The following is a 22,320-nucleotide window of genomic DNA, read 5'->3' as shown; positions in this document are numbered from 1 at the left end:
GGCTTCCAAGACCCTGTAGGGAAGGAAATCACTACAGTGGGCTTAGTGGGGAGCAGGAGAAGGTTAGGGGATTTATAGGCACCGAGGCAAAAGAAGGGAGCAGAGAAGGAGACGAAAAGATTGGCAGATGGATCAGACCAAGATTTCTAGCAGTGGAAGAGATGATCAGGGGATAATACCTTGGCTTATTTCATTGGCTGATGAATTGGTGTGGTGTGCAGAGGAGGAAAAATCATCTACACGTTCAATTAGACGACTTTGGTGGCAGAAAATGTGTGTCGAAAAGGACAACAGCTATGGAAAGGGATCTACACATGTATAGAAGAAACGAGAGCCGAGTTAGAGAAAAGAGAATGGGGCCAGAGATGGAAGATCGTTAAAGGAAACATGAAGGGCAGGGATGATATCTCAGAGGTATGTGTGCATGTGCTTGTTCATGTGGATGCATGCTTTCAATAGGTGGGGTATGTCCAGACGGCGGGGATTCAGGTTCCTCTCCTGCCTATCATTTCAGAGCAGCTGAGGTCAATAATGTGGAGCAGAGTGGAATGTCTGGCCCTGAACCTGGGCTCGCAAAGCATGTTGTGTTGAGAGAGGTGTGTGTGTGTGTGCGTGTGTGTAGAGTTTGGGGTTAGTACTCGCAGATGGACGGGGAATAACAAATGGGGAAGCTTACAGAGGAATCTGGAACGCCTTCCTAACTATGTGTGCTCGTTGTAGATGATCATGTTGTTTAATTCCCTGAGGACCGGCATAAAAAAATGAAAGATTAAATGAATCAAATCTATTAATCACATCTGTGTGTGAGTGTGTGTTTTTCGTGGGCTATACACGTGCCTCAGTGTCCATCTCTGTCTATGTGTGTTTACATTGGCGTCACACTGCAGGGACAGAACAGTGAGTTGAGCTGTCGGTCAGCGGGACTCCATAAATCAGATTAAGGATCTGCTGTAAATGATAGCGCAGACTGCTGTCAGCAGGGTGGAGGGAGGATGGCTCATATTGAACCTCAGAGCGTGAGACAACACCCCTGCTGAGTACACAATGAAGTCACTTCGCCATCAGTAGCCAATCTGCACCCCCAGAGAGGTCAAGACACCCTGACCTGGCTTTGTGTCAGAGCAACAAGAGGAGAGGTTCAGTAATTTAATTTGAGGTCCGAGCATGCCCTTATTTTATTGTCTAGATCTTGGGATCGTGTCCTCATCTTCTTTATGAAGCATCACGTAAAAAAAGGCAAAGAAATCTGTGTCAGCAAACAGGCTGACGCAGAGTATACGACTGCTTTCTTCCATTAGCAAATTACATCCTCCGAGAACATAAATCCTACGTGAACGGTCTTTGTTTTTGTCCTTTGCCAGTGCCACTAAATCAAGCTGTATCTAAAGTGTCTGTGCAGGGCTGTAAAACCTCACTCACCCACTTCTTATCGCCAACTCAGCAATGCATTATCGGGGAGGGACAGTGGCGCCTCCATTCACAAAGCAGAGAGGGGGATTGGGGATGACAAGAGAGTGTGGAGGATAAGGATAGAAAGGTGGAAAGAATGAAATTTGGTGGCTGTCAAATACTAACGGCATGTAATTCTTATTTTCTCAACACTGCTGGAACTTTCAAGATAACTTAGTCAGGCTACTTTTCTACACTTTCCGGTGGTTGTCTTAAGTTTCTGACGTGCATATTATACCCACCCCAATGCATCTGGTGCACAAATCACTACCTGCACATACTGGTGTTTGTTCCAGGTCTGACTGAGGCTAAGGCAAAGCCAGGCAGACAGCGTACAGTAATTGGACAGCATGTCGACAGACACTAATATAGTCACAAAGCAAAGAGTGGTGGTGAATGAAAAGTTGGAAAATCCACAGAAACTAAGCTTGACACGACTCCAGTCAGCAGCTGCTGCAGTTTTTATGGTGAGACTATTTTTGACGGTGGAAAAAGAGCTACCGGTCCAGCAGCTCTTAGCTTGTTTGCAACGTAGCCAGTAACGCTCACTGCCATGTGAAACTCTTGTGTCCTCAGTTTCTCCCAAGTCCTCTCTAACCTCACATGTGGCTTTATCAATATGTTTCCGTCCACCAATAAATCATACAGGTCACAGCTGTGTCTCAAAATCCCTATACAAGCTAATCCAAGTTTGCCTTACTGAGTATGTTACCCAGCAGAACCTGCTACACAAACAGGTCAGAAAAAACCCAGCGCTTGTACTGTACTAAGTTATCAATCCAACAAATCTTCATTTCTCATCTGAGATCAAATGCCAGTGGCGAACAGCTGCCTCTGATTTCTGATCACATGACACACACACACTTTCAATCAAAAACATGCTGAGAGTGGTGAGTGCATCAAACTGTGAATGTGCAGTTTTGGCCAGTTTTTCCAGGATTCGGCCACCATGACAATATCTGGTGACGTGTAATGGCATTTGAAATCCTGTGTCCCACTAACAGGCATAGTAATTAACTGTAAACACTGCAATTTGTCCATGAGGCTTCAGATGCTATGAGTTTGCGCATACATTTGCACATACATGGTGTTTCATGCATAAGGGATGCATATTCCCCAACAAATTTCCAAACAAATTAGTACAAACCACCTCACACAACCTAAGCCTGGACCTTTCAGAGCCTCTAATTTTCTGCTGCCCTGTGGTAGTTGCCTGTCTTGCCCAGTAATCCAGCCCTGCATAGCAATGCCTGTGAAGTTTCACTTTTAAAAACATTTTAGAAAGCGATGCAGGAAGTAACTGTAAACAAATGTGGCTTAAAATCAAAGAGCCATCATACAGTACACAACACAACAAAAAGATGGACAAGTTTAAATAAAGCAACACAAAAATGTGAGCTCATATACCACCTCCACTGTAAGAAAGTAAAATCTAGGTGTCTCACCAAGTAAGTGCTTGAATTCAAGAACATGGCCTCCAAAAGTGTTTCATGCCCTCATTCCCTGTTGGTGACAGCTAGCCTGGTGACTCATCTACACTCTGTGGAGGCTGAGGTCTGTGTGATTAAAAGCAGTCAGCAGAATGGGCTGCTGCCCCACTTTCACACTTTCCACCGGCTCATTTGGGCCAAGTCTCACTGCTCTGGGAGACAAAGTGTAGTTAGGTAGCATTCCAGCAGACCTGGCTAACGCTGCTCCCCTGACCTGATATGCTATATGCTTCATTTGATTTGATTCCAGTCCATGAATGATGATACACTGTAAATGGTAATCCTCCATTTTCTCCCCTATACAATGTAAGTCACTATGTGCTCTATAGAATAGAAGAGCATATAATTTGACCTGAGTGAGCCCTGTTCCCTCTCCTCTGATTAATCACTACTCTGTGCCCTGCTGCCCGATGGTCTGGGAGAAGGTAGTAACACGAGCCAGTCCAGCCAGGCTACATTATGATAATGAGAAACAAAGATTGCTGTTAGAGCATTGACAGAGGTTATACAGGTCCAGGAACAGTTTCCATAAACAAAGTACAGTATATCTACAAGATGTCTGTTAGAAGCCCTGACTAATCCTGGAGCCAGACCAGGTGCCTCACTGACAGTCTGCCTCACTGACAGTCTGAGAAGTCTGGATTAGAAAACATTGACTTGCCCCCAAGAGAAGTGACTGTGTTTTTTCAGACATAGACTCATGTGTCTCTTTCAGCATTAATGACTCGACAAAACCACAGGTAATCTGCCAAATGCAGTTCCAATGCATGCTTGCCTTTTTATTTATTTTTTTATTTTTAAAGAACTACAAGCAAAATGCAAATCTAATTAACACCATTTTAAACCTATGGAAGCGTGGTTTAATTAAGTGGCAACACTGTTATACAATCATTTATGGTTCACAGGGCTCAGTGGCCGTCAAGGTTGTTGAATTTGTGCTGTGGGAGCTGAACAGCCTTAATTATCCAAATCTGTTTAACGCAGTCCAATTATTTTTGTTGCCCAGTGTGAGCTGAAGAGTGTCCAAGTTTGATGGAGAGAGATTTGAGATTTTACTGTCAGAGCTGACTCACGGCCACCCAATACGCTGCTCCCGGTAGATACTCGGGGCCAGTTGTTGTTGGCTGACTAGTGAAGATGTAAATGAGATTGTTTACAATGTGACCGCAAAATATGTGGAAGTAAGGGAGAACAGGGCCTTAGGATGGGCTTGGTAATGTACATTTGTTTTCTTTGTTTTTTGTTTTTTTTGTTTTTTTTTACAGTATATGAGGAAAGAGTGTCTTGGGTGTCATGTGTGGGAGAGTAAGTTCCAGGCGCTTTCTGATCATTGTCGGATATGTCGGGCATAGCTGGCCACAAACATACCAAAGCACGACCAGCATGCCCCCCGGCACACTGGGCAGGGAGCACTTGACTGCGATCTGTGCCACTGGGTTCATGGAAATAGAACAAACAGACTAATTTATGTGGTTTGTGTGTAGATTTATCCAAACTATGTATTCTGTGTGTGTGTGTGTGTGTGTCTGCTGTCTCTATGTTCACCTCTGCTCTGCTGACGATTGACTATACCCCCGAGAGTCCAGCGGCGGTCCAGCCTCTTCAGATGCGCCTTGCGTCTCTTAGTAACTGATGAGGATGAGGAACAAACAAACAAAAGGAGAAAACGAAGAAACAAAGATGGAGTTAGTGTGAGAAGCATAAATTAATAAATTAATTAGTGAACAAAGGCAAAAAAGCTGTTGTTAGTAGCACAGAAAAGGTTTTCAAGGGACAATGGCAAATAAATAACTTGTGTAGGTCAAATACGAAGCCAGTCCATGATTTGCAATGGTAAAAGCTTCGGAGGTATAACCAGTTAGTTCCTGTTTAATGAAAACAACCAAAAGTTCTTTGTAGTTCTTTTGATCTGTGTGTATGGTCCAAAACATACTCACCAGTTTAATTTAAATGACATCTTTCAAATTTCTCAAATGCAAAGCGTATGGACTTGAAAGCAAAAACTAAAACGGCAATAGAAGAATTCATTTTGAGGGCAACATCTTCCTTACTCGTTTCTTATGGATTGTGGCCAACCACCATGTGTTATAATGTATCACTGTTTATTGTTGAATCTGTTCTGTACAGTTTGGTGCAGATGATTTAATGTGTATGTTAACATGTCATTTCATTCACTGTTGTTTTAACCTTAGACCAGGAACAAAACCTGCTATAAATCCCATCTTTGTATATCTTATTTTTACTTTTCACTGTGGCAGAGAGCTGTTAATTCAACCTACTTAACCCCACCTCTCTGCCTCCTCATGAATGTGAAAAACAAAAATCACAGCTGCCCTTAGCTGACAGTGGCCGTCAGCAAGTTTTTCCATATTTCTCTCCCCGCTCATATCATCAAAGCCAGCAAGCAGGCATCATGGTCCAGTGTTAGGTTTCACTCTGACAAGCAGGTGAGCAGACAGCTACTGTAGGACTGTCATAAACACACAGCTTTCTCCCTACATGTCAAACAAAGTGGCAAAGGAGAATTCCCACTATGGGAGGGAGGAGTTTCAGAGTTTGTGCCGTCCAACCACAAACCTCAGCTGAATCAAAGGAATTTTTTCCCCAATAAAACTTTAGACTATGAAATGTTTAAAGGCATAATGTGTAAGTATTTTACTTTAAAACATTGAAAAATAAGCTAAGATTATCTACTACTGAATGTGAAGAAATAACAGTTCTGGCAGGATTGAGGGGGGTGCATCTTTAAATTACTTGTTTTATCAGACCAACAGTCCGAATTACAGCAATATAAAACAGAGAAAAGGTGCAAACATAGTACATTTGTTATGGTTTCTTGACTCCACATCACAAATCTAAAAGATAAAGAACACATTTTCAGTATGCTATTAAGCATAATGTTATGTGAGGATCGATTTTATAAACTCACATCTTATCACATAATTTCCGTCTATAATTGAGTCTGATAACCTGATTGTAAATAAATATGCCATCTCAGTAAGAATTTTTCAACCTATTTGGAATTGAAATCAGCTGTCACCGCTGTTTTCTTTGATACCAGCTTAGTTTCCTGTTTTACTCTGAAATCACTAACCCCTTTGTCTCTTTGTAGATTCACTTCCTGTCCTCCTTTGTTTCCCGCCTTTGTGATTACCTGTCCCGCCCCTAATGTGTTGCACCTGTGTCTAATTGTCTTCCAGCCTCCTAGTGTATTTAAGTCTTGTCCTCCCCTTTGTTCTGTGCCAGATTGTCTGTGTCTGTAGAGTCAAATGTTCAAGCATTTGTTCCTTGTGTGTCTCCTTGTGTGTTTTCACCTGGTTTGTCCTCCTTGAGGTTTAAAAAACAATGTTAAGCTACATTAGTTAATGATGACTGGAAAATCAGGCGGCTAACATTAATTTACATACAGTATCTCAGTGGGAGTCTTTAGCTGTTGTGTTACTCTGTAGCTGTTGTGCTGAACTCTTCACCTCTTTCACTCCTTATTAGTTGAAACCTTGTATAATAAAGTGGCAGCAACAACATCATGATGAGTCATTTTCCAATCTTAGTGCATTCTCTGAGGCCACATGAAGATCAAACACATTAATGAGGGGAAGGACTGATAGAAACAACACTCGTCTTCTATCCGTCTTTCTACTGTGGTAATCTAATTCCTTCTCCCTTTACTTGGTTTCTCCATCTCCTGTCCTCTCTTCACTGTCTTATCTCTCCATCTTTTCCTCTGATCGGCATCCGCCCTCTCCCTTTGTGTGCTTCTGCTACAAGTCATTTCCTCTCCCTTTTGATTCCTCTCTGCTTCCATCCATCCCACTGAGCACCACCCTACTCCTGTTGACCTCCTAATTGAAATATCAGCTAAGGGAAGGCACAAAGGGAAATGTTATTTCGAGGTAATTTCAGCGGGGCCGGGCTGCGCCTGTCAGTTCCTCTCCAGCTAGCTGAGCTGTCAGTGGAATTAGGTTACAGACCACGCAGAGATAATGAGACGTAAGAAACGACAGGAAGCAAGAAGGGGAGAGATCAGAAATAAGAAGTGACGATGTGTGCAAACACAAAGACACTAGGCCTAATGGGAAAATGGGGGCCACTGGCAGAGGATGGGGGGGGGGAGCTGTGAGCTCAGGCACTTCCTGCATAAATTCACCTGAGTGCATTGGTGAACAGTGCCGGAGGACAGTGAGAAAACTAAATGTAATGACAAGTCCGGTTTATTACAACTTGGTTTATATGATCTAGCTTAACCCTTGTGTGCTTCTGTTTCTGGCCCCATTACAAATCTTTGTACCTGTAGTTTCCTTTTAAGGCCCTTTACACAGAGCATGTCATGAATAAACCGCATGAAAATGTGAAAAATTTGTCAACTTGGCCTCATCAGATGATTAGACCAGCCTATAGTCTAAAATCCAGGGTGTACAGCTGTGGCAAACAGCTGTTTGATTTTTTTTTTAAATCATGTAAATAGTTAAGTTACTTGCCTTCTCAGGCTACAGGCTACATGTACTCTGCTGCCTGTCCTTATGCACCTTTGTAAGCATCAAAGCTACAGGTCAAAAGCTTGGAAGCAACTTCAAGTTTCTGTTCACAATGCCTTTCTTAAAAAACCAGCGTGAGTTCTATGAATTCTGGGATGTATTTACTGCATGATCAGACTTTGCTTTCAGTGATATGCACCATTTTCCTCAATTTACCTTTAGGTATACATTGATGTTACCTGACTATTGCTGAATAAATGTTAACAAAAGAAAAGAAGGACTTAGATTTAGGGTTGAGAAGATTTGGAAGAGTCACAACTTAAGTGCAAAAGTAAAAATCAAATCACAGTTTGCATTACTCACCTTAGCTCTTTGGCTTTTGAGAGTTTGCATAGAAAAATTCCAATAAATCTCAACTGTGTTCATATCACGGACAAACGTCCACAGAAATGGCTATAAAGAAACAGCTGAGTAAAGAAACAAGAGTACAGATTTGTAGATTGAGGAAAGAAGGAGACACTGAAAGGGAAATTGCAAAACGCCTAATGGTGTCCTACAAAGGAGTTCACTACACCCTGAAGAGACTGGAAGAGAAAGGTCTGAAAGAAAGAGGGTTACTACAAAAGCAGAGGATAAACATATCATTGTAACCAGTAAGAAAGATCGGGGAAAATCAGCACCATAAATAAGGGAGGAAATCAACATGACAAGGTCAAAACCCTTGTCATGACAACTGTGAAAAGACGTTTGAGAAAAGCTGGTCTGGACAGGTTGTGCAAAAAAAAGGATCTGCAAAAAACCACTAGTTCGTCCACAGAACAAGAAAAAGATATGAGTGGGGAAAAGCACACAAAAATTGGACCTATGGTGACTGGAAACAAGTTCTCTGGACAGACAAAAGCGAGTATGAACTGCTTTGGTTCAAATTGCAGAGTCTGTGTCCACAGACAAACTGGTGAACGTCTTAAAGCACCATGTGTAACACCCACAATAAAGCATGGAGGTGGTAGTGCCATGGTATGGGGATGTTTTGCAGGTGATAGAGTGGGAGATTTATTTGAAGTAAAAGGTATCATGAAGAAGGAACAGTACCACTCCATCCTCCAGCATCATGCAGTTCCATCTGGACTAAGACTTGTGGGTTGAAAGTTTGTTTTGCAGCTACGCATAATGACCCTAAGCATTCTTCCAAGCTCTGTCGTGGTTACCTAGACAAAAAAGAAGAGGAAGGTGTCCTTCGAAAGATGGTTTGGCCCCCTCAGTCTCCAGACCTCTCTCCAATTGAGCTTGTGTGGGACGAATTGGATCGATCAGTCAGAAAAGTGCGTCCCACGAATCAGCAGTCTCTCATTGATGAACTTAAGAAAGCTCGTACCTTAAAAAACTTGTGGAACGAATGCCTCGTATATGCCATGCTGTTGTTAAAGCCAGAGGAGGTTACTTTGAAGAAAGCAAAGTCTAGGCAAGGAAAACCCAAATACCTGATAATTATAGGAAATGTATTCTGATAAGTGACTCTTTATTTAATAATCATGTTTATTTTGTTGCAAAGTATACCAATGAAACTATGATTTTTTGGGGGGGACCAATTTGATCTTGCTTCCAAACTTTTGGCCTGTAGTGTATATGTGTTCTCGTGAGAACAGGTTCACCGCGCTAAGTGGGTCTGAAGTGCAAATATCTGTGTTTTTTATATGTCAAAGAGCTCCTTCTGCTGTGATAAGTAAACTATAAGATTATCTGCCATTGTTGTTACTATAAATTGGCATGTAGCTGTTGCTATGTGTGATGTAGTTTGCTGCTTTTGGCTTTATCTGTCTTATCACAGACAACAGTAGAAAACTGACCTCAGAACTACATATAAAAAAACATGTCACTGTTTAGCAGAATGAAATTTCACTTTTTATTTGAAGTTTCATCCTGAAAATTGCAGTCTGTGTAAAATTACCCTCTTCACTTTGGTGTTATCATGACTGAGAGAAACAAAGAAGCAACAATGGCCAAAGCTAAAAGGATAAGCTAAAGTTGTTGTTGTAAAGTGTAATTAACCTTTAAAGGGAAATCTGATGTTCTATAGGACACAATCTCAAATCTAAGGGCCTTTGAACAATGAAGAAACTCAAAAACAAACGAAAAACAACAACTTAAAACAATACAAATAACCAATTCACAAGCAACCGATGCGCCATCTCCATTAAGCTGTTATTTTACCTCCAGCATAGAGACGTCTCTGTAAGAAACATCTCTGTTCCAGGCACTGCAAACATCTATTAAGTGTGTGAATGTGTGTGAGTGTTAAAAAAACAGTCAGTAACTCTGACAACCGTGCAGAAGCTGTCATCATCCTTGCACAGTGTGTGTGTGTCTTTAAGAATGTGCACAGTTCAGTGAAGCATGGTGGCTAGCACGTCTTACTGAGACAGAAAAGGGTTCTTCGATAATCCGAGTTTTCCAGGTATTTCTAAGCATGCATGTGTGCATACTTTTATTTATCTCCATGGGATTCCTTTGGTCTAAAAGCAGAGAGGGGCTTATGACACTGTGATGAAATGCTCCACTCCAGCAGTCAGACTAAACATTAGGGAGGAAAGGGTCACAACAAAACGAGGCTCCTGCAAGAGTTGCAGCCTCCCAGGGGAGTTGAAAGGAATTTTCTGTGGTGCCAAAATATTGCAAACCCTTTGGCTGCGGTCTGGTACCATTTCACCATGGTGCTGCGACTGGTCCTCAAGGTTCCTAATATGCGTCTGGAAGTGTGTTTGTGAGTGTCTGAGCACGTAATGTCTGTTTACTGCTTTTAGTCTTGATTGAGACGTGAGCACAGAAAAAACAACTCACCCAAAAACCATTATTGAGAAATCATGGCCTGTTCCACGCAGACTTCTTGAATAACAAGTCAGCCAGAATGACATTTATGTCTTTCTGTGTTTTATGAATCTAATAATGTTGTGTTGGTGTGTGTGTGTGTCTGTGTGTGTGTGTCTGTGCTAACCTTCTCCAGTCCTGGAAGTGCCAAGATCCAAATCGTCTCTGGTTCCATTCTGGGAGTCCAGGTATGTGGCCGGCACCCAGCCCTGCTCCTCTGCTGTGCTGACAAACCACCAACCTAGAGAGAGAGAGAGAGAGACAGAGGAAAGAGAGATGAGAAAAGGCAGCGAGATGAACATATTAGTACTGCTAACAATCACCGAGGCCTGAGGGATGGCAGTGAACATCATTCCCACATGGTGATTTACACCAAACAATGGAAATTACACGTCACTGTTGCTCATCTGTCAGCTGTTGCACAATGTATCATGACTGTGAATGAGCATGCACTGGCACTATAGCACATTCAGTCGGTGTATAATACTGTACGCCTAATATGCTGGGCTTGTCTGCATCAGTGTGACAGAGAGATCTGAGGCAGAGTCATGGCGGCTGGAAGTTTCACCTACTTGGAAAGCTCTCATCATTACTAAACCAGACTCTGAAGAAAACTGGAGAGAAGAAAGTGCTGGAGCTGGAAGCAAAACATGGATCGCCAGAGGTTTAAAAAGCACTCAGGAATTCTGAAGATGAATCTATTAATACTTTACTTTGCATGATCATCGTTATGAAATGCGTTATTCTGTCAGTGATTACATGTAGTGCTGCTGTCATCCACAGGCTAAGTAGCTCCAAGTTGGACAAATCAACATTATCTAGTATAAAAACCTACATAAGTCTACAGACATGCTAGTAGCACTGTGAGGCTGCATGATGGTGCTTTGAGTGAAAGGCTACTGTCAACATGACAACAGGCACATAGTAATAAAGTTGGCATGCTGATGTTTAGCAGTTATACATTTAACACGGTCACAGTCTTATTTTAGTGTGTTAGCATACCAACATTTGTTAATTGGCACTAAAACAAAGTAGAGCTGAGGTTGTTGGAAATGCCATAGTTTTGGTTTTTGGTCATAAACCCAAGTGTTGGACAAATTTAAATTTAACCAGATGTTGATCTTGCAAGAAAAACAGTCATGTGTTCACCAGAGTTCTTACAATTCATCTTGAGGGGACAATGAATGTCTGTACAAAATTCCACAGTGATGTGCTCAAGGGCTGTGGAGATATTTCACTTAAAAAAAAAAGTCAACCTGCTTGTGCCGAACCCTTTCAGATGCAAACATGGAATTCCATTGCAATCAATCTAGTAGTCGATACTTGAGATACTTACAATCTCAGCGACTACAAATCAATAGATGGCTTGAAGGAGCACATGCTTTACACAACAGAGTCACCATAATGTGCTGATTTGCCGCCATTAAAGATTCGCAAAACAGCCAAAGAACTCCTCGCAGTAGTTCGGAAACTTGCTGGATAGTCTACACATTTTGCCAGACTACGTATCCTTTGTTTCGTTTCCACACACCTGACTAATGTTGCGTCTTTAGGGAGTCTCATGGAACGGCAAGTCTTTCCACTCAGGACTGAATCAAATACCAGGAGATGAGTCATTTACATTGATCATGTCTTGACAACTAGAATGTCATTTAGTTTACGAAAGTCAAAGGCCTACCAAGCATGACCTTCGAAGCATCTGGGATCATACCTATTGGACTAAAAAAGCTAAACATGTGACTTATCTTAAAATGGGGAGATGTGGCTTCATTAGCATAGCTGCTGCAGCATCTGGCTACAACCCAATGCATGAAATGTTCTTTCAAAATATACCGCACAAGCTGGCATGACAGATGGCTCTGTCTGAGGCAAGAGTGAGATAATGCATCAAAGCATTTTACTTGTTACCATGGAAAACTGATAAAAGACATATTTACAAAAGTGTGGAAAAATAACTGCAGTTCCACTAAAGTAAGAGGTGCAATGCCTTGCTTATAGGCACTTCTAACACTAGTTGCTGCGAGCTGTATGTTTGATACACACACCCTAATATTTCACTATGATCCCATGGATTTAAATTGGCAACCATGCAGTCTAAAGGTCTCAGCATGGTCTCGAGTGTCTCTTTCCACATGTGATTGAATGTATAAGTGCAGTAGAAGTGACAGTGAGAAAAAAGACGTGTAGAGATAGACAGAAAAGTAAAACAAAAATGGCAACAAACTCATTTTTTTCTTTCTCCAAACGAGTCCAACAATTAGGTCATCACTGCTCCAACGTATTTACAGCCATATGGCTCAGCTCTCTAATGTGGCTGGAGAAGACTGGGTGAATCAACCCATCACGCCCTTTTTTATTACCCGGCAAGACACCAATCACATTAACACACATTATGAATGATGTGGAAAATATGCCTGTAACATAGAGCTGTATCATAGGGAAAGAAACAGTAATGGTAACAAGGGGAAGGTGTGTTCTTACTGTATTAAAAAGCTAAAGTACAAGCAATTACATAGAATAACCCTGGAGAAACTGAAATTTGATTAGTACTGAGAACAATTATTATTTTCAGATAACTGCACTGCCTTGTTATAAATTCATACTCATAGCTCCATGGTTAATCATTTCAACTATTCCTAAATAAAAGGTTAAAGAATTTGCATTTATAAATAAGCAAATTTTTAACAATATCTTGATGGCTGCAAAGAAGCCATGGAATTAGCAATGTAATCCAGTGCAGTTATCAGAAAATAATGCACTTCCCTCTACTTCAGGATAAAGGGGCTGATTAATGTCAACTACAAGGCATGTTTTGGACTGACTGTTTATGCTATAAACTTAGAACACAAGTAAAGCTTCACATTTGAGAAGTTGGAGCTAGAGAATGTTTGACACTTTTTCTTTCCTAATTGTATAATTGACTGTTAAAATTGCTGTTGATTCATTTTATGTTTATCAAACAATTAAACGGTGAATGGATTCAACAAGACACATATTCAAACCTTATTTCTGTGCAGTGTTTGATGTGTGCTAAGCATTTTGTGGTCTTTCTCAGCAGATGGATTTTTCTCCCTTGAATTGGAAACTTGCAACCAAGCAAACTGTGAGCTGAGGAAGACCATGAGATGCGGTTGAAATCGCTTATGTGGAGAAGTTAATCGCTTACTTTTTCTCATGTTAATTCTCTTGATACAGGAATTACATTTATTTATCTGACGTGTGAACATAAAAATGACCCATTAACCTTCTTTTTACAGATAATTTACAGGTACTTCACAGGTAATGTAAATGTATTTAACAGTAACACTACACAAAACTGAATGTTCCTCATAGAAAAGCAGAGCTGAGCTTCATTTATGTCAGACTGTACAACAACAAACACGCTAACAGGCATTAAAATATCACTGGCTTGACACTTGACAGACCACAGTAGAGCAGCCTGCCCGGCCCGCTGCATGTGGTCTCATCCCTCCTTACACCTATGTAAGCACAGAGAGGCCTAAGGCACCATGACAGTGACAGCTTATGTGTAGCAAAAATACACACACACACACAAGTTGACACACAAAATCATACTGAAACACTGTCTCCCCTGAATTTCCCCACAGTGGGTCATGTCTCACAGTCAACACAGGAGTTAATTCAACCTGAGGGCCTACAGACACATGGGGTTATGCACAGTAGCTGCAGTGTAGCTCCTCCAGCCTGAGCTCCCTCACAGTCACGCTGCCTTTCTGTGGATTGTCTGTACTCGCTCTCTGACTCCTGCACAGATGTTACGCTGCAGTCAGGAGAGGTCAGTGTGGTTCATTCTGGGCCCGTCAGGATCAATGTAGGATCCTGTTTGAGGTATTGGTTTCATATGAAATTGTATTTGACACCACAACAGTTACACTATGCTAATTAAATCTTACATCATATCTCCTGGTTTAAGAGCCCTGGTGTTATGAACAATGAACAGCGCTCACCACAGTGTTCAGATTTATAAACCTGGACATCTAGAGAAGTTTCATTTTTGGGGGAGGGGTCTCCTCTACTGGTTAACGGTTAGAAAACTGGACTGTGACCAGATAGCAGCTTTAAACTGTGAAAGTAACCGTGTGAATTTCTTTTGTATGTTTTTATATGTGAACTGTTGGAGCAGCCTTTCAAGTTTCAGATTCCTCTTTTAGTTTGTGTTTTCATTCCTGAAGGCTTTAATTTATTTTCTGCTTTGCTGCAATATAAAAGGTCTGCCTAGCAGTAAGAATAGCTTAGTCCATATGAAACACATTAGGGCTTTCACAGGCTGATTCATTGCAACTAGTCAAAAAGCTGAAGAAGAATTGGAGCCACCTGTACTGAGGAGAGCACCATTTCTTCACAGAGACAAATGCAGGAGCTCGTCCTCTCTCTAGCCCACCTGGCACACGTTGGAAAAACACACTAATATATCTCTGTGCTGATAAAGGACTGAGGCTGTTGATAGTTGTTCACTATCAACAATGGCAAGTGTGAGCCCGACGACAGCTGTGTGTCTCACTTAACATTCAGTGGCTACAGCGGAATTTGTGTGTTTGTATAGACAGAGAAAGAAGGAGGATACCAACAATAATGCAAATAACCCACATCTAAATTTTAATAGTAAGAACATTCATAAGAGAGCACAAGGCAAGAAGATAACAAGACACGACAGCAGCTCTGCAACTACATATAAGAAGAATACTAATGAGGTGGGAGTTGAACGATCTGATAATCTGGAGCCAGTCGTGATCAGTCTCCACCATGCAGAAATTTAAAATCAGGAATGATTTCATCCGTTTGTGCACTGTCCACAATGAAGACATTGTAGAAAGTTTCGATTGATGCCAGAATGATGAGGGTTGCAGAAGTCCAAATGTGGTGAATTAAAAGCATGAATGGCTTTCCACAGGCCACTAAATAATAAAAACTGTTTTCGTTCTTAAAGTTGTACTTGATCAAAGAATGACAGACTCCACATCTCTCTTTAGCTGCTCTGCTGATTACAGCTGACACAAGAATTAAAGATTACTCACAGGTTTTCAAGTGTTTGGGGGAAAAGAAAACTGCATGTGTAAAGAAAAATGAAAAATATCTCTTGGCCATGGCCAGGCTGGCAAATTTTTTTTTTCGTTTGTTTTCTGTCTTCTTCACACATGCACACCGAAACAAAACATGCCAAAGGCCAGAAACAGTCAAGCAGCCTCTCTGTCTTATTCACGCACGCCAAGCTGCAGACACCATCATGTGCACACATGGTAGTGCAAGGCGAGGTTTTGACAGGACCCTGTTTCCCTATAAATCCAGCTCTGGAGGAGAAAGTGGGCACAGTAAAAGCAGATAAATGAGGACCAGAAAGACCGCTGAACCCCCCCCCCGCCTTAAATATACACTTACATTTTACTCTCAGAGGGTAGAACAGACTGGACACGAGGGATAAGAAAAACAAAAATAGAGATGCAGATGTGAGTAAAAGATACAGAATGGAGAAAGATAGAGAAGCTGTCACTCTCTCACTATAATAGCCAGCTGGCAGCGTGGCAGAGCTGGGCCCTGGGAAGAGAGCTGACCATCATGTGTGAGAAGCCTGCAGACAGATTACAGTTTTCACAGAAAATCTGTCCCGTAGGAGGAGATCTCGGCCAAAGATTGGCAGCCAGATGGAGAAAAATTACTCAGTCAATTAAAGCAAAGCATAACTTGGCTCAGCATATGTGTGGAATGATGCACAAACTGACCAGTGAAGCTCAGTAAGGGTGTGGTAGGCTCAAAAGGGCAAATGTGCTCACTTGCAAAGAGGATGACTATGGACAGTAACTAGTTTGTATATTTTTGTCCTGTTAGTGGCAATGCCTAACAGCCAGGGTATGCTCCAAAGCAGGGCATTCTTTTCAGTGAGACCACTGTATTGATGCAGTGGGGGTGGCCAACATAGACCTGGTAGAAAACTGGTCAGTTATAATTCTTCCTCAAAGCATGTGTTTTGGCATGTGGTAGTCTTTCAGATGCTTGGATCTTCTACTGAAAGCAACCTTCCTGGATTACATTCCATCATGTTACTGAAACATGAACACACTCCAAACAACACAACCCCCCTCTGTGTTTTTTTATTTTTTTTATTGCAATACTGTTTGAACTCCTCATAAGGACAGTGATATGTCTTGGTCACTTAGGTTGCTGTTTCATTTTTCAATTCAGTTCAATTCAGTTTTATTTATATAGCTCCTTCCACAATCAAAATTGTCTCAAGATAGGACAGCTGGAAATGGAGGAGAGGAGGAGAAGGACATGCAGCATATAAAACATGATACAAACATGGTTGGCAGTGGACAATGTTAGAGGGCCAGCATTCAGATTACAGAACAGTTAGTGGATACTGTGTGCTCAGCAGATTACAGTTATGATAGTATTTTTCTGTCTCTCCACTGGTCAAGCTCAAGATATCTCACCAATTACTGGCGAAACTGACATGAAATGATATATGAACTCATGGTCCCCAGAGGATGAATCCTGATGGTTTTAGTGACACTGGGACTTTTCCTATAATTCAAATATAAGGATACATTTTCAATTTGTGCACAAGGACTATATAAAAAACCAACACTAGCACTACCACAGCATTTACTGCCACTCACTGCATTCATGCTTCCCTGAGGATCAACCGAGTCCATTTTGGATACTTGGTGAGCTTTCCTTTACCACTACCTACAAGACACAATTACCACTTCGCACACAATTTATCTTGTTAGCTGACAGGCATGTTGCTATGTACATTCATGTTCCGGAGGGGATATACCCTTTCGGTTCTTATGTCCTTAAATATTGCCTTTCAGCCTTAGGACACAATCTGCACTGTTAGATCGATCACAGGCAGGTTAATATGAACAGCCTCTAGGAGCTGATCACAACACTAAATTCCAAGTTTCTTATTTTGTGCGGGTAAAAATTCATGCAAGTGGTGAAACTACAGTATGTGTGTAGGTCTGTAGGATGTGTGTAGGATAAACAGACATTCAAACGTTCTTTATTTTCAACATATGGATGAAAAATGAATGTGTTATGATAATCTTGCCTCCTGTGGAACTTCAAATGGGGAGTGCAGGGTGCACCCTAGAAGGGGGCTGAAGTTGCAATCAAAGACCACCTTAAATTGGAGAAAACATATCACCTTCCCTCTGAAACATGACAAATAACTGCACATGTACATGTACATGGCCTGTCATGGAAAAACAAGAGTCATGCTGGCCAAAGCCAGCTGGTGGGGTGTGGTTCAGCAGCAGTGGTGAAAATGAACCGGCACACAACAGGACAAATAAAAGGTGTCCAGGTAATAAAGTGCTTACTGTAAAGCCATCTGTACACACACAGCAGAACCTGCTAAAACTGCTGTTTAAACAGCTTGAAATCATAATACCTGGTTAATGGTGGCTGGTTCAACTCTGTGTGAGTGTATGTATGTGTGAGCGTGTTTGTGCGCATGTGCGTTCAAGTGAGTCACACCGATGAGCAAAACAATCGCAGAGGTCTGTGAATCCTCTCAACTTCAGCCATAGCTATAGTGTGTAGTGTTCCATAGGACAAGAACATGGTCTTCTATTGTCCAGGTGCTTGGTGAGGTGGAAACCAACCATCTTTACCTCAGACCTCACAACTGTGCTGGGTTTTTTTTTTTCTTCTAAAATGATTTACATGCTCTTACTAGTTTGTCTGACATCACATACCCAACTGTTCTGGAGGATTTATGAGGCGCTCAGCAACTAATGACTAATATTCAGAAAGGTTATGCAGCAACACCTGCTGTCTCCCACACTTATACACACACACAGAACAAAATATGAATATGTAAGACAGCAGAGGGGCTGTAATTGGCTTTCCTTACAGTGTTGAGCTCTAATTGGACTTTCTAGCTACACCGTGTCTTGGCAGGCAATAATTGACTGCTTTTTCCCACAGAGGGAATGAGGAGGTCACGGTGAACACAGTGGTGCACTAACTGAGCAGAGCGAAATTATCATTGACCGTCATAGTCCTGGGCCCCATTTGGGAGGTTTGGGGGAATGGGAGATGCATGATGTGCTGCTGGATCAGAAAAGTAAGGGCGATAAAAATAAGACAGAGGTGAGAAGGAGAGCAAGACAGTGAGGGGGGAGAACGAGATTTAAAGAGTGGTGAAGGGAAAGAGAGAGAGAGAGAGAGAGAGAGGGAAGACAAAGGGGGAGAACCAGCAGATGTTTGGCAGGGGCTTCAAAGCCGTAGTATTCCACGCTAATTCCCAGTCCAACAACAACACCGCACTTTTTCCTTTCGGTTTCTCACTTTGGGATCGTCAGAACGGTCATCAGACAGCTTTGACAATGACGTCTGTTAGAAATGCAGCGTTCGGTGGGGACCCACAAGGTGAATGTCATTCTTTCCTCCTCAAAGCTTCTAATTAGAAACAGATCCCCTGGGGAGCAAAGAGCGCTGGAATGCAGTGCAGCCTTTCAGAGGAATATATTGAATTGCCTGCTTATCTTTCTGCAGAGTAAGCAGAAGGGAAGATTCAAAGAATATGCTTAAAATAGCAGCACAACAACTGATGCTGCCTAAAACCAACTGTGAAATCAGTATTATCTTTAACATGGACTGCACCAGCTTCACTAATGGGATTAAACTGTAAAAAAAAAAATGCATTCCAGACCTAAAGCCTCATCATCCTTTTATAAAAATATCCTTTTGATCCATCTGGTGGACATGGTGAAGATGATAGAATGCTGGTGAAGTGACTGAACCACATTTCCAACAAAGTAGCAGGCACAGTCCCCAGCAATTACATCTGTAGTTGAAACTCTGCTGACCCTGTGAAGCTTTAGAATATCCCATATCTCACAGGCAAAGTGAAGCCATGCAAATTGCCTGTGTCCAAAAAAAATCCCTTACTTGAATACTGCATTGAAAGTCTAGACCAATCTTGCGGCTGATTTATGTGTTGCGCTTTCAAGTGCCACCAGCATTACTGCGGTAGCAGAGTGGAACTGAATACATTTATACTGACAGTGAAGGCAGAGAGAGATGTTTGAGTTAATCACAGCTGGCAGTCACCCCCTCTGACACACGAAGGTAGTCTGTGTGAATCTGGAACTTATTCATCCTGAAAACACTGGTCTTAAACTGGTCATGACACCAGAAAAGACTGCTAGCTGTTTATTAAAACAGAGCTAAAGTCTGGAGAAAAGTTTAAAGTTTTGTAGAATATCACCTTCATTTTGATGGGATTTGGTGTATAACTGGTTCTACATGATCTTTTTGACAGATTTCTTGGCATAAGTGGTTAAAAAGTGAAATCCCTGATATACTTTGCAGTGTTATCTGTGGGATTATATGTGAGCTGCCACTGCAGTAATGGTGGTTTGTCTACTTTCATCTATAACCTGGAATCATCTGTTGAGGAGCAAAGTGGGAGAAGTAATGTTTTTAGCATTCAAGGATCTTTAAGTAACTATCCTGTTCATTCTCTGCAGTGATGGTGTTGGGTGACTGGCAGTTGGAGTATTTCCTAGGACTATTTGATTCTGGGTCAGTTTTGGATGAATATGGGAACCAGGGTTGCAGTTCTGATTTGTAACAGTCACAGTGGATCATGGTTACTGTGGTGTTTAAAAGCCATTCACAACTCAAAACTGACCAAACAGTGAACCTGATTTCTTAGAGGCAAAGTTTAAAAAGATTATATTTATATACTGACTAACTGACTACCCAGCAAAATGAATTAATAATGAATTACAGAAGTGTTTCTTTAATCCCTCTAAAAATTATCAAGGGACCCTGATGTTTCCTCCCACACTGAGGATCAGTCAGGTTATAATGTTGACTTAAATGTCAACTTTACAATGGGGAAAAACTTTGAGCTCATACAAAGTCCCCCTCCACCCACTTCACTAAGCACACTATGAGCATGTGAAGTTTGAATGGACTTCAACTTTTTCTGGTGTGAAAACTTGCTGCCACTTTAACTGATCATGCACGCTGACCACAGCCTGATCACCATGAAGAAGAAAACTACAAACTTTTTACAGTCACCTCTCAAACATAAAGGGAGTTTGTGTTTCATATTCAAAAGACCAGTTTGGGGTTGGTGTGATATCGCGTTCAAAAACTTCAAAGCTCACCTCAAGGTTAAAAATAGGGTATCTGAGGGGGCACCCAACCCTTTTCGTGCTGTTTCTTCCTAGAAAGTCAGAGGCAATTTCAAGGTCCTGGTCTTGACGCTGTAAGATGAAGGCATTACATCTCAGTTTGAAGTTTGTGTTACCTGGTTGAAGTTTTCAGAAAAAGCGGGGGGTTATGTTACTGAGCCAGATTTGTTACAAGTGAAAGGGGATCACCGGCGATGGGGTTTTCAATAACCAGTGTTGACTAAATATCACGCTCGGTGGGATCAGGTTTAACCTCTGCCCTGATCCTCCTGTGCCCTCCTCTAGCGCACACATGCACTCGTGTTAATACTATCATCATGCTCATTAAAGACAACAGACTTTTCAGAAATGCACAGCATATAGCAGCCTGTCAGGACAGTATCTCTACACATGTTTTTGCTATGCTTATTGAAACATGCTGTTTTGTACCTCAGCCCCTGAAAGTGGCTCCATGGTCAGCTTAAAGAACCGTCTCCTCTGAGCCTCCATTATCCCCACGTTGTCTGAGCTCAATGTTAAGAATGAAGTAACTAAAGTTGTTTAGCACATTTTTACTGCCTCGGGGTGAAGCTAGCTAACGCGCCTAAGCTAGGGTGTTGTGAGAATGACAGTAGGCCATCTCATGGCTCAAGACGTACCACCCTGATTGATGCTGGCTGTCTGTTTTATAGCCTGGAGGTAATGCTTATGCTTGCCTCTAGCCTCCCATGTGAACTCTGTCCAAAACAGCCCTCTCTGATCCAGAACATCCTATAAGCTAGCTCTCAGTACACCTTGATTAAAGACATAGGCTACATTTGACAGCTTAAGGCAGAGAGTATGTCAAGCTAGCTTCTCATGCAAAACCTTTTTAAAGCTCCCTCCAGACATGGCTGTTAAAGGGATAGTCTGGCTCTTGACAGTCCACTCTGTATTTCAAAATACAGTTCAATCCACAGTTTAAAATGATACCCTCAAGGACTTCATTTTATGATGGCACCATAAACCAATGATGTGTTATTCATATACTTCATGCTACATTATTGGATATATTTACCGTATCTTTGCTGTATGCTCAGTGGGGCACTTTTTTTAGTGGGTGCTTTTTCCATTTTATATAACTGTAAATCAAGTTTTTTTTCTATCTCTTTTGGTTTGGTTTTTTTAACTTGATGATTATTATGTTTGACATTTCACTGACAATCTCATTGTTATTAGTTGCCATTGTACATCATGACATCGCATCACGAGGAGATGCATCTCTGCAAGAACAGAAATTTAGTAAATGACCACATTGAAGGTGAGCCTTAGGGGCAGACTGTCCGATATACTGGTAATTCCAGTAAATTCTTCAATTCAGTTAGAATTGAGATGTATTTCATGACATTTTCCAGCCACTGCAACACACAACTGCTGTAATTATTTCATAGCCTTAAGGTAAGGCTTACCATTAGCTAAGTGGAGCTTGAAGTATCTATGACCTAATGCAGTGTGAGTTTCTGATACTAACTTTTTGTTCAAGGTTTTCTCCTTATGAAACTGATCTACACAAGGAACAGTTTTGAGCCAGACCAAGCAAAGCACTGAGGACAAACCTTCGGAAAGGCGTTATGGGTTAGACTGAGAGCTGCCACTCAGCAGATTGCCTGGGCCCTGGGAGAGGTGTGGTGGGAAAATGCTGCCAAAACTCCGGGCACTGATTCTCCCTCAAACAGCACTGTACTTGCTGACACACAATGTCATATAACAGAGAGATGTCTTCAATGTCTCTATGTAAACTATAGCAATTTATGACTGAAGTCTGCAAAAACACAGCTGTTATCATTTTCCAAAATAGAGGATTAGCATTATGTGGCAACACAGCAGGAGGTCATGCACTATGTGAGG

General features: G+C 41.6%; 1 protein-coding gene across 4 annotated transcripts in view; it reads right to left on the bottom strand.

The window, feature by feature from the left end:
* sh3pxd2aa (SH3 and PX domains 2Aa) overlaps positions 1-22,320 on the bottom strand; it is a 95,839-nt gene that overhangs the window by 9,099 nt on the left and 64,420 nt on the right. For all 4 annotated transcript variants that reach the window (XM_041035531.1, XM_041035532.1, XM_041035533.1 and 1 more), the window contains 2 exons: positions 10,407-10,520; positions 4,485-4,568 (listed from right to left, as the gene is read on the bottom strand). In XM_041035531.1, the coding sequence (XP_040891465.1) occupies positions 4,485-4,568; positions 10,407-10,520 (198 nt within the window). The remainder of the gene's footprint in view (positions 1-4,484; positions 4,569-10,406; positions 10,521-22,320) is intronic.

The sequence above is a fragment of the Toxotes jaculatrix genome, chromosome 4 (genome assembly GCF_017976425.1).
Source record: "Toxotes jaculatrix isolate fToxJac2 chromosome 4, fToxJac2.pri, whole genome shotgun sequence".
In the NCBI taxonomy this organism is placed as follows: Eukaryota; Metazoa; Chordata; class Actinopteri; family Toxotidae; genus Toxotes; species Toxotes jaculatrix.
The sequence above is the reverse complement of the archived record's forward strand: the minus strand, read 5'-3'. Positions and strand labels throughout refer to the sequence as shown.